The sequence below is a fragment of the Hippichthys cyanospilos genome, chromosome 5 (assembly GCF_059441005.1).
Source record: "Hippichthys cyanospilos isolate Australia breed blue-spotted pipefish chromosome 5, RoL_Hcya_1.0, whole genome shotgun sequence".
In the NCBI taxonomy this organism is placed as follows: Eukaryota; Metazoa; Chordata; class Actinopteri; order Syngnathiformes; family Syngnathidae; genus Hippichthys; species Hippichthys cyanospilos.
Genome location: NC_142373.1, coordinates 2,862,462 through 2,878,350, shown reverse-complemented (window position 1 = coordinate 2,878,350; position 15,889 = coordinate 2,862,462). Strand labels below are relative to the sequence as shown.

Sequence of the window (15,889 nt, the reverse complement as noted above, 5' to 3'; positions counted from 1 at the left end):
TCTGCCAGTGAACAACAGCCATCAAAACAGTAACTTTGAAGCTTGAACATAGCTGTTGCAAAATTGAGGAGTGTTTTTCCTCTCAGCCTGCTTATCTTTTTTCCTAATACTTTTTCACTATGCTGTTGGAATGCTTTGACTAAAGCTACAATTGAGAATGTGACCAAATATATGCAATACTTTGAAATGAATGAAAGCTGCTCACATCTGACAGGAGCTGTGACATTTCTTTTTACCCTCTCAAACCTTTCCACAAAAGTTTGTAATGCAACTAAAAAACCCTGATGGCACTTTTACAATACAGGATGGACTGTGTGCTCATTGGGTTGGCTCCATGAAGGCACAATTATGGGATCCAAAAGTATTTCCCTCAGTAAACAATTTCAGCACTAGATAAAGTGCAGCTTCAATTCCTCTAATACACAGTCATATTTTTTTGCCCGGAGACAAGCTGGATTGTGACACTACTTTCAAAGACGCTTGAGTCAATATTTGGAGATTAAACAAAAAGGAAATGAGCTGGCGGGATATTTTTAGCGGGTTGCCTTCCGTGCTTTCAGGTGCAAATATGCCTAAGTGTAAAATGTGTGTCAACCTAAGTGCCACATTCAAAGGATTTAATTCAAATCAGGAATTAGAAACCTTTGGAGGCTCCTTTCAGTGTTTGGGCCGCAGGGATTTACTTTCAGTCAGCAAGTAAAAAAATGACTGCCCGCTAGGATGCATAACAATCATACCATTGGGACGACAAATCTTTGACTGTCCATGATTCATGATTCAATTCAGATTCAAAATCACTTTTGACAAGGTTTTTTGTTTCATTCTATAGATGTGCCAAGAATCGCCACAATCTTCCCGTCTGCTTTTCAAGACAGACTGACTAATGAAGACTTTAAAATGTCATTTTTTTAAACATTTATTTAGTCTTGAATTGTGAGCAAAGTGCTTGTGAAGACCACAACTGCCACTCTATTGTTTATTTTTGATGAATTGACATAACCACTAGAATGGAAAATGGAAGCCTTGTTGTTTGATTAGTTATTATTAACATAAGTGACTTGATGGACCACTTTGTAATTAAGTTAAATATCCAATTTCACCCCATCATTCTTTTTGATATGCGAGCTTTAATATATTGCTAGAAAGTCCCCGCCATTTACATATTTGCAGTTATTATTTTTAAATGCTTGAATGGACCTTTTTTTCCTGTCTGAAATGTCTGACAACATTTAAATGCCTCACATAGTTAGCAGCTAGCACTAACGCCAGAGACATGTGCTACATTGCACAATGGCAACGTAAAGGAGTAGTGTTTTTTAGCGTCCGTCCCTAATCAGCAATTGAATGTGATTGTTTTGTTGTATTTTTTTTTTTTTTTTAATGGTGTGTTTATGCTGGTAGACATGTGATGTAATGGCAATAAAAATGGAGTTGGGATTAGTAGTAAAGCTAGTTGGTAGCAGCCACTACGACAAAGGCCAACTTTAGAATTAAAGCCTACTATGGCCATTGCATTGGCGTTCATGCATTTTTCGGCACATGACGTGAGGTTTGTTGGCTCTTCTTTGGTGGTGTGCGTCCAGTGTTGTTTCATGGAAGCTGACAAGAAGTGGATCTGTTTTATTTTTTTAGAAATTTAAAAAAAAAAAAAAAAAATCATATCTATTATGAAATCATACTAAACGAGAATCTTGATTCTCATGTATTTTTTTTTTGCAAACCTCTTTACCACATCGATACTGGTGGTGGTAGTGGGGGGGGGCACATAGACTGTATGGAACATCTTTAACTTGACTTCCCTTGAAAGAAAAAGAAAAAAAAAGACTTCTTAGGGCAAAGTACTTTATAAAACCTATAAAAAGAGCTGAAAATCCATGGACAGTGTCCAAAACGCAGTGCTAAATAAATTCACAAGATGCACACTACACAAGAGGTAATCCATGAGGAAAGTCTGAATAGTGTATTTCAACCACTGACTCAAACTTTACAAATGAAAATTGCTTGTGGATCAGTTTCCAAAGTGACGGCTCATTACAGTTCTTTGCGTTTGTGGCTTGTGTCATGTTGGTCTTCAGTTGGACTTCCTCAGACAGATTGTCTTACTGTGAGCGGAAACTGGATCTGAATGATCCACTGTGGTACGCAGTTGGTCCATGGTGTTCAGAAAACGGCGCCAAGAAGTGAAAACCACCAAACTTAAGACACAAGCGGCTGTGGGTGAGACCACAGTTTGGTCACAGAGAGAATGGCTGATTTAGTCGTTGAGAAAAAGACTGACGAGTATAAAAAGGTGCACCCAAGCAGCTACTGTAAGGAATATCCGTTTTCATAATAATTGTAACATGCAGCATGTTAGCGGTCTCCCACACAATGCAAGTGGATCGAGACGACATGGGAATGGGCCAACAAAGTGACAGTCAGCAACCATGAAAACTGTGGCAGTCAGCAACCACAAAAACCAATAGAGGAATAGGTTCTTCTCTTACTCATCATACTGCTAAAAAGACTTTTATCACACTTGGAAAAAAAAAAGTCATGGATGTTTTGCATAGTTTACTAAAAAGAAAGCCTGCATGTGAACATTACAGCACTATGATAATGAGAAGTAATTGTCCATGGAGGAAAGTTGGAATACTTTTTATAATACAGTATTTGTGATATGATGGAGACAACACATTAACTCCTTCAATGCCAAACATTATCTGAAAATGCAACCCCTAGAGGTCCAGCCGATTTCGAGCATTTTGATGCAGCTTTCTAAAAAAAAAGCTTGGAAGACGCTGAAGTTGGCTTCCTGAGATTTCAGCTTTCAATTCCACCTTAAAAGCTTTTAGATGGCAATGTTTCCCACGTTTGCATGACGAAACCCTCTACTTTTTAATCACCCTAAAATATTATTTACCAGTGTGAAATGGCGGCGAGTTTCTCACCTGATTCCTAATATATACAGTACAGTGCTAGCTATCAATTGAGACCCATTTTGAAAAATTCCATTGGCAAAAAAATGGAATCAATTTGGTTTGAAATGACCAAAAATGACATTTTGACGGCTAATTGATTTAAAAATTGCTTACAAGTAATAATGTGCTTGGTTCTACATAAGCTTATTTTTTTTCATGGGTTTGCACTCCGTAAATAAGTTAGCTTTGGCTGTGTTGCCCTGTATGCCAGGTTTTTGCCATGTGAATGCTTTAATGGTTATTTATTTTATCTTAGTTTATTTTTGTTATTTGTAAGTATCAGGCCTTGAAGCCTTGTTTATATACTGCTTGTTTTTTTTAAAAAAAGGGCAAATAGACGCATTTGACCAAACATGACGAATAATTGTGATTTCAATATTGACCAAAATAATTGGGATTTTCATTTTGGACGTAATTGTGCAGTTCTAGGAGAAGGTCATTCTTGCTAGTGCTTCACACTGCAACACATTAACAACACTTTTTCTTCAAATTGTAACTGCAGCAAACCTATACTTCAGTGTCCAGCCAGTTATCCTTGGTGCCTGTCTGAATGCTTGCTGCTTACTTATAGAGTGGACCCCCGGGATACAACACCCCTGCCTTACATTCTTATCAGCTTAAGATGTGGATTGTGACGTTATTCATCCCCTCTTTACAGTATTTTTTCCGCTTTACGACAAAAATAACTGTCATGATCCTACGAGTTGTCTGTATTTGTGTTGTTTTGTCTCGGCGTCATGTCAAAATGGTGGCATGCTACGGACTGAATCGCGTCTGAGTGCTTAAAATGTATTTATTGTGCATTTTACTGCTTAATTCAAACTTGAATGGGTTAGCCATGGGTCCCAAGATTGCTAGTGATGTTAAAGAGAGAAGTAAGAAGATGATTTGTATGGAAACGAAGCTGGAGATAATCAAGAAATATGAAGAGAGCTAAGCTAGCCTAGTCTAGGCTACCCTTACTAAGGAATATGGCCATAACAAGCTCATCACATAAAGGTAAATAAATCCTTTCTATATTTCTTATTTATGATGGGGTTTTTTATGACTTTGACTTACTATACTATTTTGATAACAATTTTGAATATGTACAATTTTGATGTTTTTACCTGGGGTTTTACATGCGTTAACTTAGGTTTCGATTGCCCGCCATACGGCGAATTCGCGTTACGATCCCAACCACAGAAAGGATTAATGCCGTAAACTGGGGACCGACTGTACTTTGTTTATACTTCCAGTCTCGAGTACTGTATATGGCAGTTTAAAACATTTCTCAGAAATTGGAAGATCCAACCAGGTGACAGGGTTACGATTACAATGACTGAGGAAATTGATGGATGAAATCTATCGTTGCGCCGGGCTTAGCACAACATTTTGAAAATGTTTTTTGTCATTCAGTCCCTCCGCAAAACGGGCGTCCGTCAGTGTTGGACTGCCCAGTGTCAGTGTGAAGCCATATTTGTTAACACTCACTAAGCTTGCCTAATTTGGATAAACTAATTTCTGAGATGCATTTTAGTTTTATTTATTGTCAGAAAATGCCAGTGTGTGACATACAGTTGGACCAAGAAGTCCAGGAGAAGAGCTATTTGTATACCGTATTTCCTCGGTGGGAAATGGATTATGATTTTTCTTTTATCTAGGTGGCACAATTGTTGACTGGTTTGCACATCCAACTCACAGTATAAAAGCCGTGGGTTTGATTCTGGGCTCTGGATTTCCTGTTTGGAGTTTGCATGTTCTCCCTGAACCTGTGTGGGTTTTTGTCCAGTACTCTAAGCATGTGTTTTTACTTTTTACTGACTTTTTGTTTTAAACAGCAAAACCACAGCATCCCTTTTGGGATATGTTTTCAAGGTTACCAAATGTCTCTCCTGATCATTTAATAGTACTGACAACTGCTGGCTAAGCATGCATCTATCAGCACCTTGCAAGTAAAAGTGATAATCATCCATGCCTGCGGGCTAAAGAACCAACAACTTGTATCTGCAACAATACATCACATGTGTTTGGAATATCCACACCTGTCCTCGGATACACATTCAACGAACAATTCAGTTTTTTTTTTTTTTTTTTTTTTGGTCTTCATCTGGCTTAACAAACCAGATTTTGAATGAGAGTTATTAGCTATTGTTGCTGGGCAGTAAAAGGGTGCGGCACTAAGTTTTTCCAGCACCCATACTGGAGGATTTTGTCTGTCAGGGTCAAGTCCAGTCATGTCTTAATAAGAAAACAGCAGACAGTGAACCAGTTTTACCTCAGGGACTAGATTCAGTTGAGTGAATGCACCATGAACACAATTTCCAACTGTTATACTATAGTGCCAGTAGGATAGTCATATAAAAATGTTCTTGTTTTTTTTTTCATCATGTCACACATTTGTGGCAATGCCAAAAAATGTGTAGACAAAGTCATTCTAGTAGTTTTTTTTTTTTTTTACCAGTGGAAGTTGTCAAAAGTGTATAACATGCTGTAATCAAAGCAATTTTCACAGTGCCTACTCAGGGAACCTTCTTCAAAGTCGTTGTGGTCTATACAGGCAAGATGAGACATTAGATACTGACGACTGTGTAGGTGTCTCAATAAGTAGTGCGCTCAATCCTACAATATTTTAATAATGTGACAAAAAGTATTTTCAAATGAAACAACCCAGTGATGGAAAATGTGTGACTCATCCGGTGGTTTTGATTTTTTAACAAGGAATTTCTCTCATGAACTGAACACAGCAGTTGAGGTCATTTTTTTTTTTTTTTTTAAATCACATATGTTCCCACTTACTGACTGTACACTACATGCCCGTTTAAAACACAATTGTTTGCATCACAATAAAAATATGAAGCAATAAATATTTTGGGAAACACTTGCATTAGAAATGTACAGGAGATGTAAATATGTTGTCGTAACTATTTTTGGGATTTGCAAATAAAAGATGAGTGCTGCAGTACCAATCAGCTGTAATTTTGTTGGTCAAAGGATTCTGGTGGAACAGGAAGGACAACTTGCAATATGGGGTTTACACTCATAAAAATACACACACACACACACACACACACAAACAAAAAATTATAACAAATACTTTTACCGGATGACGCTAAACCACGGATAGAGAAGAACCAAAGGGAGATGAAGGTGTGCACTGTTTGCTATAATTAGAACCCCATTGAGGCACCATATTGGGCAACCAGTGGAAGAGTTCAGAAGTGTATTGGACTGTTAACATTTAATGACTGCAACAAACATCGCTGTTGGGCCAGGTTTCAACACACTACACCAAACACATGCTGGGTGTACATAAATAGAAGTGGGTATTGTGCCCGCCCGGACGGTCACAGCGCACCTTTAGTGGCTTGGGTTTGTATCAGTCCTAGCTGTAGAACTTTTTGTCAAAACTATCTTTCCATAAAGCAAATATGATAATCAAGCCGGTATTTTCACCGGGCTTGCTGCCAAAAACACCAAAAATGCCGTAATTCCCCCTAAATAAGATGCATCTTTTTTCCCCATTTTTCTGCGTCCCATAAACGGAAACTTCATAATTGGATTTTTGTATTTCTTTTTTTTGTTCAACACCATTCAAAGATTGATTTCTCAGCCACATAACACGACACAGATGTGCATTTTTACATTGACCGTTTTCTTACCTAAAATAATTACCATAATGGGATGAGTTAGAGGAGGGGGGTGTCAGTTGGATTTTGGCATCAAGTGCCTGTTGTAGCTAACAGCAGCTTGTGTTAGCTGACGATTTTATAGCATAAAAAAAAAAAAAGTGGGCAGACTGAACCAACATCCGTGTCCATCCTTGTTCTCACACACAGAAATTTAACTAAAACTGAGAGGAAAAAGTTATGATGTCTCCAACTGATTCAATTAAGAGTGCACCAGTTAAGAGAACCTTGAAAAGTAATCCATTTGACACGTTTATTAATTGAGGTCTATTGGCATGTGCTCACAACCATGAACTTGGTGAAACACGAATGCTGCTCAACTTCAGGTATTTAGGATAATTTAACTCCAACCACGTTGCAAGGACAAGAAAAAATAACACGAACACATTCAATATTACAGTGGCGAGGGGTTCACTGACCGCTCATAATGTGGGAAATCTGAAACACGCAACTGAAACAACGCACTGAAACAACGCGCAACAAATATATAACTTACGGATATGAACAAAAGAAAATATGAAGAGTTTACAAAAAATGAGATTGATTTAGTGTTGACATTGTTGCCAACGTGTTGCAAACATTGTTGCAAACACGCAATATAGAAAATACCGGAATTTGACCCCCAAATTAAGGGTGTGTCTTATACACAGGTGCGTCTTTTACTTGGAGAGTTACGGTAAGTGGTACAGGTACGGTTGTTGTGGTACAGGTTTCTTCCGGGTACCCAAAAACATGCATGGTAGGTATATTGGACACGCCAAATTGCCCGTAGGTGTGTTTGTGAGTGTGAATGGTTGTTTGTCTCTATGTGCCCAACGATTGACTGGCAACCAGCTCAAGGTGCACCCTGCCTGCTGCCCAAAGACAACTGGGATAGGCACTAGCAAGCCCACAACCTTTGTAAGGACAAGTGGTTGAGAAAATGGATAGCTTGTTCCATGTCTCTGCAAACAGTCGCAGAACTCGAGCAAAATGGCAAGGACAGAGGAGAATATGTGGAAGTAATTTGTCGGCCCCTGTACATAAACGTTGGCGCACACAACATAGTGGAGCAAGCATGTCAGTCTTCGTGGAACACAAATAAGAGTGTTAGAAGCTGCCTTCACGAATAAATGACTTCAATACCAAGAGGGGCACTTGCTTACAGCATATGCTAAGACTCCACACTTTTAAGACCTAAGACTGTTTCCATGTCTTGTCAGTTCTGCCCTTTGGTGAGAACATTTCTTTATTTCCACAACCACTGTATCGGTCTGTCGTTTTCAAGAAGAAGATGAGCCAAAAGGTGAAGCTCTTGATTGAGTGGTTGATCTTTGCTCCTACTCTCACCTATGATCATGAGCTGTGGGTCATGACCAAAAGTACAAGATCCCAGATACAAGCGGCTCATGTGAGTTTCCTGCACATCAGGAAAAGCAAAACAAGAACTCGACAGTTGTGCTACCGTTTAGGCTGGAGGGTGGGGTGCTGAGCAGGTAAGTATGTCTAATAATTGAGAGCATGAAACAGAAAGGATGTTAAAGCAACACTAGCGTTTTGAGAGTGTATCATTTATGCTCAAGGGTTGCCAACTAAACAGGACATTTCAAATGTAGATGAAAAAAAAAAAATCATAAATTAACATTACGGACCAAAAAAGGCAGAATTGCTTTGTAAAGTGAGTGAATCTACCTTGGTCACACAACAAATATTCACCTTTAAGTGAAGTTTCCACTGTATGACCTTGATTTTACCTGAGCACAGGATGCCTTTGTGCCGAGCGCACGAGAAGTCGTCGCACTGGCAGAAGCTGCCATAGATTTTGCCGAACTCCGATTCGTAGCACAGGCACTGGTTGCAGCTGCACTCGCCGCGCCCGCTGCATAATTGCTTGCCCTCGGCCTCGCGGCAGGCGCCCTGGCGTATGCTGCTTGCCTCCCCCTCCTGGCACTCACAGCGGGCACCAAGGTAGCCCGGCTCGCATTGGCAGCTTCCACACTTGTATGTGCCTGTTAAGACAAATATGGTCTTCAACTCACTCTTATTAACTCTTTATAGGAATAAAAAATAAATACGGTATATTGTCAACTGATACAAGAATTTTTTTTTTTTTTCCGTGTCTTTAAATTCACAGTCATGTCAATGTCGAAAGTGCACTCGATCACAAATCCATTTTGAAGTACAAGTAAGTACTGGCGCACTTGATTATGATTTCTAATCATGTTTACTTTAGGGAAAAACAAAGAAGATTGTGAGATTTTTATTTGTTTGGTATGGTTTTAATTTTCTACATTTATTTTTTTTTAATTCCGAACTTGGTAAATGTTTGCTTGTACAAAAATATACCATACATCATCGTACACTGGAAAAAAAGATGTTGAGCTTATAACATTTTAGATCATAAAGTGTTTGCCATAAATAAACGAATCGGAATACAGATACAATTTTCGAAGTAGGCTAGAAAGAAGAAGAAAGAAAGAAATCGGCATTCAGATGCCAATGTTTTACGTGACTGCTTAATGAAATAAAATTTAATTCAGAAATCAATTATTTATAGGAACAATGCAAAATGCCCCAAAATGTAAAACATATTTTGGACTGGTTTAGGTGTTTACTGTTTTTTAATCCAAACAAACAGGTATGCTATATGTTGTCATTATTATTTTATAGGCCTGAAAACAACAACAACAAAAACAACAACAACAAAAAGATGATATCTTTCCAGACAGGTTTTCTTGTAATGAACGAATGAACAGAGACAAGCATTACCAATGGAGCTGCAGATGGTGCTGTTGATTTGGGCCGAACGGGTGCAGCCACATTCACACTGGTACGTGATGGCGACTTGCAGACGGTCTTTAAAGCCCACCGGCTTGATAGTGAAACTGTGCTCAATGCCACGAAGAGGACAACTCCTCGCCTCCACACTCACGTTGAATGACACCTTGAAGGACAAAGAAGAACACCCTCTCATGTAGTGCATACATTATTATGCAGTGGAGCCCTACAATAAACACACTAATAAAGAGCTATTGTAAGTGTCAGATAAATATTCTAAGTGTCAATCATAAATAAGCAGGTTCATTTCATTTTTGTACTGGCTATTGTTTCACTGTGAAACACTTTTTAACAAGGTGTTTGGTGAATGAACATTCCAGCTATTGTTGATGTAGTTGCAAGATAGCAAATGTATTCCCTGTAGGCAAACACGGCTGCCATGTACTTTCACACACGCACGGTGAACTACGCATGAACCTCTGTTAAAGAGTCGTTTATAACAGTGGGCGCGGCAAGTTCTGTGAGTCAATAAAGTGCAAATCTGACTGCTGAGAGGAAGGAAGATCAGCCAATTTGAAATAAGTGGATACAGTAGTTACATCCTGGAAGCTGTTTAAACTTGTTAACAGGAGATGCGGGTGTATATTCTACACCTGAATCTCCTTACTTTATGTATGTAGTGGAATGGGCCCCAGAATGAGCCACCAGAATGAGCCACCAGGAAGTGGTTACATCACATAATGCCAACAGGAAATTCCTTCCCCCTTGCAGCCTCTCTATCCATAATGAGCTAATGAGCAAGGCACACAATTAAATTTAGTGTAAATGTGAATCCCGCGGAAGCCCCGGCTTCACAAGGACAACCGAGGGGGTTGTCAAAAGTTGAGAGAGGGGAAACACGCGGGAAGTAGTAGTAGTAGCAGGAGTTGTAGTAGTAGGAGACAGTCAAACAGGTTGCGCATCATTGACAAAATACAACTGTGGACTAAAGTCGGTAAATTCTAAAGGATCTGACAAATAATATTTTAACGCAGAGGTCCTCTACCACCGGTCCGTGGCTCAACTGGTAATAGGCCGCATGGGCTGCACCCGAAATAATGTTTTGGAACTGATTTAGGTTATCCTTTAACAGTAGATTGGTGCTTGTTTGGCTTCATCTTCTGTTTTTTGGCGCCACCCCTGGCTGGTTTTACATTTTGTAGTGAGGAAGGGCAGCGCGGCTTTAGTTGAGGGCAGTCCCTGTTGGCAACACGTTGTTCTGTCTCTCTGTGAAATCTTGCCTGTCTGTCTGTAAGTTGTACTTTTTTGTAAGAATGTTGACATATACGATAATGTGCCCAAAAATGAATTTTTTTGTTGATCCAACAACTTGCGGTTGTGGATAACATGCTAGCTAATTTTAGTTCTTATCTTCAGCATTTTATACAGTGCTGCCTTGTATATGTTTAGCTCGTCAGTGTTTTTCCTTTTTTCGAATATTTCCCTTTGGTATATGTAAGCATATGCAAAGGTTTTGTATTGATAAGTACTCATTTGCATATAATGGACGTTTTGTATTGAAATAAATTGCATTTGTAAATCAGTTATAGTTGATGTATTCTGTAAGATAGATAATTCATGCATATAGGTCTTACCCGAGTAATTGAGTTATAGCCTATGTAGGTGTATCTTTGATGGTGGGCTCGTATTTTAAGTGCACTTTATATTCCCCTCCCCACGTTACAAAAACAAACATTCACCATGCACAATAATATTAGAAAAAAATGAATATAAATGCTGAATATTTTGAAAAATGATTTAAAATTAACTCCTGTCGAGTGATAGTAGTTTATTTCAAATAAAACTTTCAACTACAATGTGTATTAATTAATAGTAAAATGTTTATTCTGTGATTTCATGTCAACGAGGGGCGTTTGTCCTTGAGCGAAATCACAAAAAAACGCTAAAAGGAGCATAAACATGTTAGCCACCGCAGTAGCTAACTGACAGTGGTACTGAAGACGGCAAACCAGGAAGTGGCTTGTGAGTCACATCGAGAGGAGGCTCGCACTGCAGGCTGCAAATTGCCCGTTATGGCAGACAAAATGGGAGGGGAAAAAAAAGAAAAGAAAAACTTACTGGTTTTATCAGATTTGGACGGTTTTAAATAACCTTGACTTTCAAAATTGCGATATATTGTCATTATGCGTATCTCAGACTAATCATTGCACAAGTATAGCATTTCACTCAGTTCAAAGTGACATTGCAGATTAAAAAGCCAATGAAAAAGTATCACACCACATTTGAGGTTTCACCATGGTACATTATCTTACATTACTGTAAACATTGCAATGCAACAAAAAAAAACAATGCTTAGCACCAATATGTAGTGGAAAAGTTGGTCAATAAACATTTGTTTTGTTATAAAGTATAGTTTTATGGTTATGGCTACATTTTTTTCCTCTTTGGCATCATTAGTTCCCCTCTGCATTACCATCTCTAAAAATATAAATGCAAATATGCATGATACATTTTGAAATTATATTTTGGAATGATAGCCTTATTCTTGAAGAATAGTTTGGTTGAATATTGAATCGTAGATGGGGCATCACATTTTAGACAATCATCATCAATCCATCATCATTCCACCATACAAGTACATGTAAAAATAAGCAAAAACAAAAAAAATCTTAAAACCCCGTTTTCAAAAATGCAGAAACAGGAAAGCAATACTGTAAATAAAGCTCTGTGGACAAGACCAGCTAGTAAATTTGTCTAAATAGTCATGGCTATACAAACAACACCAAAATGTGTGCGTGGTTTCTTTCAGTGTGACTGTGAGAAGAACATTTGCTTAGTTACCCATGCCCTGGAAAGAATTCTTCTTTCTGCCAAGTGTTTTTTGTTTGACAGTCCCTTTACTCCCTCAACCTACTTTTGTGTGAGGTCATTGACATGCAGCATCCAACTCCATGGCGGGAATGCACAGATGAAGCGAGCAAGCTACACCCTCGCTCTATGAAGACTTTGCTCCTATGCTCCAAACTGCTTTCATGCAACAGTGTAAGAGATGTGAATTCGAATCTTTTGGGTGTCCCTCTTCCATTTCTTTGTGCCACTCTGGAAGAATGGCACCCAAAACCCCCCTCGGGGGCCCCAGCCCCTATTTGTTGCCAACCCAACATAGTCCAGGGAAAATAAAGCCAATAAAAGCGAACGACACATGGTTTAAAGAGCAGACTCCAACTTGTACAAAGCTGCTCCCAAACATTTTCAATACATCAAGATCTCAATATGCATTTAAATGGAATGGTCCACTACAAGGAAGGAATAAAGAACACATCAATTAGCATGATAGTTTGAGGACCACACAAGAGAAAGACTGAAATTCGGGGCTCACTCAAAGTTGGCCATCTTACCCAAGCTAGTTATCATGAACAGCTGATGCAAAAAACAATTTATCATGCATAAACCCATTCTTGTTTTTTGCTGTCATTCTGATTTATACCCTTTTTTTTCTTACATTGTGCTTCATTTCCAGCCACTTTCTTTGTTTTAATTACTGTATATGCAACATGGCAATGATGAATAATGTAGAAACATTGTTTATAATCAGCACTGTTGCTGCTTACATTGTAGAATATTCCAGTTGGCGTTTTAATAGCTGCTAAAGTATGAGTGCGTATATTATTTGAAAAGGACATTAAAATGTAGGCAAACATTAAAATGACACCATTTGTACAGTACACACATATTGAAATTGACACTTATCAACATTCAACAACATGTCTACTGGAAAGCATACACATATTTTCTGTATTTTTATCAAATTTGCTGATATTTTGACCAGCTAACGCATATACTGTGTTAACTTCATTGTTGGAATCTCCAAATCATTAAGAAGCCAACCGCCCCTTTTCTTCTATCAGGCAGGAAATAAGAATTTTGCTCATATAACTGGACCACTATTGGCATTGTCAGTAGTCACATTTCTTTTTTTATTTGGAGATAAATACCATAATTCCCCAAATTATACATTGTACAAACACCTTTTCCCAAAAATGAAGGCCAAAAGCATGGGTGCGTCCTATAAATGCTAAGTTTTTTTTTTCCGACTCCATTCGAGGAAGATTGATCAGTCTGTCACATAAGCCGAGTTTTGACGCACAGTTGTGCATTTTTATATCATCTGTATTCTGATTTACAGTAATTACTGTAAAGGGACGAGCGAGCATCAGTTGGCCTCTCGCATCAATTGCCTGTTCCAGCTAACAGCAGCTCATGTTAGTTGAGGTTGTTACAGCATTATTGTCAATAAAAGAAGCGGGCATACTCAACCAACATTCAAGACCATCTTTGTTCACACACAAATATGACTAAAACTGAGAAACAAAAGTTATTATGTCTCCTGCTGATTCAATTAAGAGTGCACTGATTCGAGAACACCGAATGGTAATCCATCAATTCCAAGTAACACACGTTAAGTTCTTGAAATTACACGTGCAAAAGCCCTACTTTCACTAAGGCATACATTATTTACTTTCATTACTTTGTGAAAACCATTGACTACTGTTGACAGGTGCATAAAAAACACACAAACCTATTTGCTAAATAATCTGAATGAATGAATACTTCCCAATTCTTGACCAATTCAAGTATAAGGAACAGAAAGCAAGGTTGGGAGAATAAATCAGTTCCTTATAAAGTGAGCATCATGGGCTTGATTTCACCAGATAGGAAATGGGTTAAAGAGGGAGCAAAAGTCACCCAGTGTTGGTGTAGGAATGCCTTGTTATATATTTACTATATTTTCTTTCACTTTCTCTTTCAGCTAGGACAACAAGTAGCTTAAGTTCCGTATTGTCCGCACTATAAGGCGCACCTAAAAGCCTTCTTTTTTTTTTTTAAAAAGCTGATGGCGCGCCTTATAATTAGGTGCGCCTTATATAGTTATGCGCCTTATAACTAGTTGAAGGTGTCCCCCAACTACTGCCCGAAGTCAGCTGGCATAGAAACCAGCAAGCCTGCGACCCTTGTGAGGATAAGCGGCTATAGAAAAATCGATGGATAGATGAAATATGTGCGTTAAGAAGTTTAAGAATATGACCTCTTTGATTTTATTTCTCTACTTGCCTTTAAGCAATGACATTTACATGAATCTACTTCCAAATTATGGATTCTGAAGTGATTTATAGAATTTTTTTCAGAATATGCTGGTGAAATTTGGCTCAAAAAGACTTTTGAGTTTCCATTGTACAAGCCAAAGAAATTACATAGCAGCTCACTTGCCCTTTGTGGCAGATGAGTGAAGATGAGCGTGTTAACATGGACTCACCGTATCACCTATTTTTAAGTCTGCACACTTCCTGAGGCCGGGTAGCGGCTCACCATCCTGGCAAGTAGCGGTGAAAGACAGGCTGAGGTCCTCGGGTTGGTCCCACACTGTCAGCTCCACTTTGGAGCGGATGTTCTGTAAGAGTGAAAAACAGATTTGTAAATTCAAGTTTTACTGCTTTTTAAATAACTTGAAGGTAGGGGGGGTGCAAACAGGGCTAAAGTTTAAGTCTAGTTCATCAGTTTTTTTGGACTTGGGAAAACCACAGGCTCTGCACAGGGAGGCAGGTTGTGACTGTGTTAAAGCTACAGTCACATCTGGATCTTTATAACACATTTCATCCCATTTCCCATAGCAGACTGTAAATCAATTGTAAAAGTATTCCATCGCTGGCTTTGTTGTTTTAATGACATAAGTCATGTTGACACAGTAAAACTTTACATACTGTAGAAAAAGACCACACAGCTTCACAGAGGTATCAAACTTAATAGTGAATTTGACCAGTACCTCTGGTTGTATTCACATAGAAGAAACACCAGCCACATTTAGTCAGTCGCTCAAATAAACGTATCCCTGAAACAGATTTCTCCCATTGTGATTATTTCAGTCTTTTATGCCTTTGTTTTTACATGGACATCATAAAATCAATCTAGAACGTTTTATTTTATCTGTAACGTAATACTGGAATTTCTCCTCTGTAAGTGAAAACTACGGCCCGATCACCGGGCCAATCAAATGCATTGGGAGGGAACTACGAGTACTGATTTTCCATTCATAAAAAAAAAGAAAAAATCATAAATAATCGGTCGTTTATTGGGCAATGTTTTTTTTTTTTTTTTAGTAAACTGGCAGACTTATAACAATCCAAAAGCTATTGTGGATGTGCCGAAGAAATATAAGTAATGTCATCGATGATATAACCCATGAAGGTAGCAGCAGAATGAATTCTAAAGTCTACAAAACCAATTTTTCCCTGGCCATTTACACAACATATATTCTAACTAATCAGGAAAATCTACAAATTGCAACAATACCCTAAAAGAGGGGTCACCATCACGGTGCCCTTAGTCACCAGGTAGTCCCTAAAGATCAGATGAGAAGCCCGCAGGCCTGTTTTGCAAATAGCTCACAAGTGATAGAACATTGGTGACTTTCTATGAATTTTACAAACAATTATACATGTATTACAT

General features: G+C 38.5%; 1 protein-coding gene across 1 annotated transcript in view; it reads right to left on the bottom strand.

Annotated features, from left to right (window-relative positions):
* LOC148423162 (integrin beta-5-like) overlaps window positions 1-15,889 on the bottom strand; it is a 47,318-nt gene that overhangs the window by 15,519 nt on the left and 15,910 nt on the right. The window contains exons 9-11 of the mRNA XM_088415038.1: window positions 14,700-14,834; window positions 9,377-9,551; window positions 8,362-8,616 (exon numbers count right to left, since the gene is read on the bottom strand). Of these exons, the coding sequence (XP_088271164.1) occupies window positions 8,362-8,616; window positions 9,377-9,551; window positions 14,700-14,834 (565 nt within the window). The remainder of the gene's footprint in view (window positions 1-8,361; window positions 8,617-9,376; window positions 9,552-14,699; window positions 14,835-15,889) is intronic.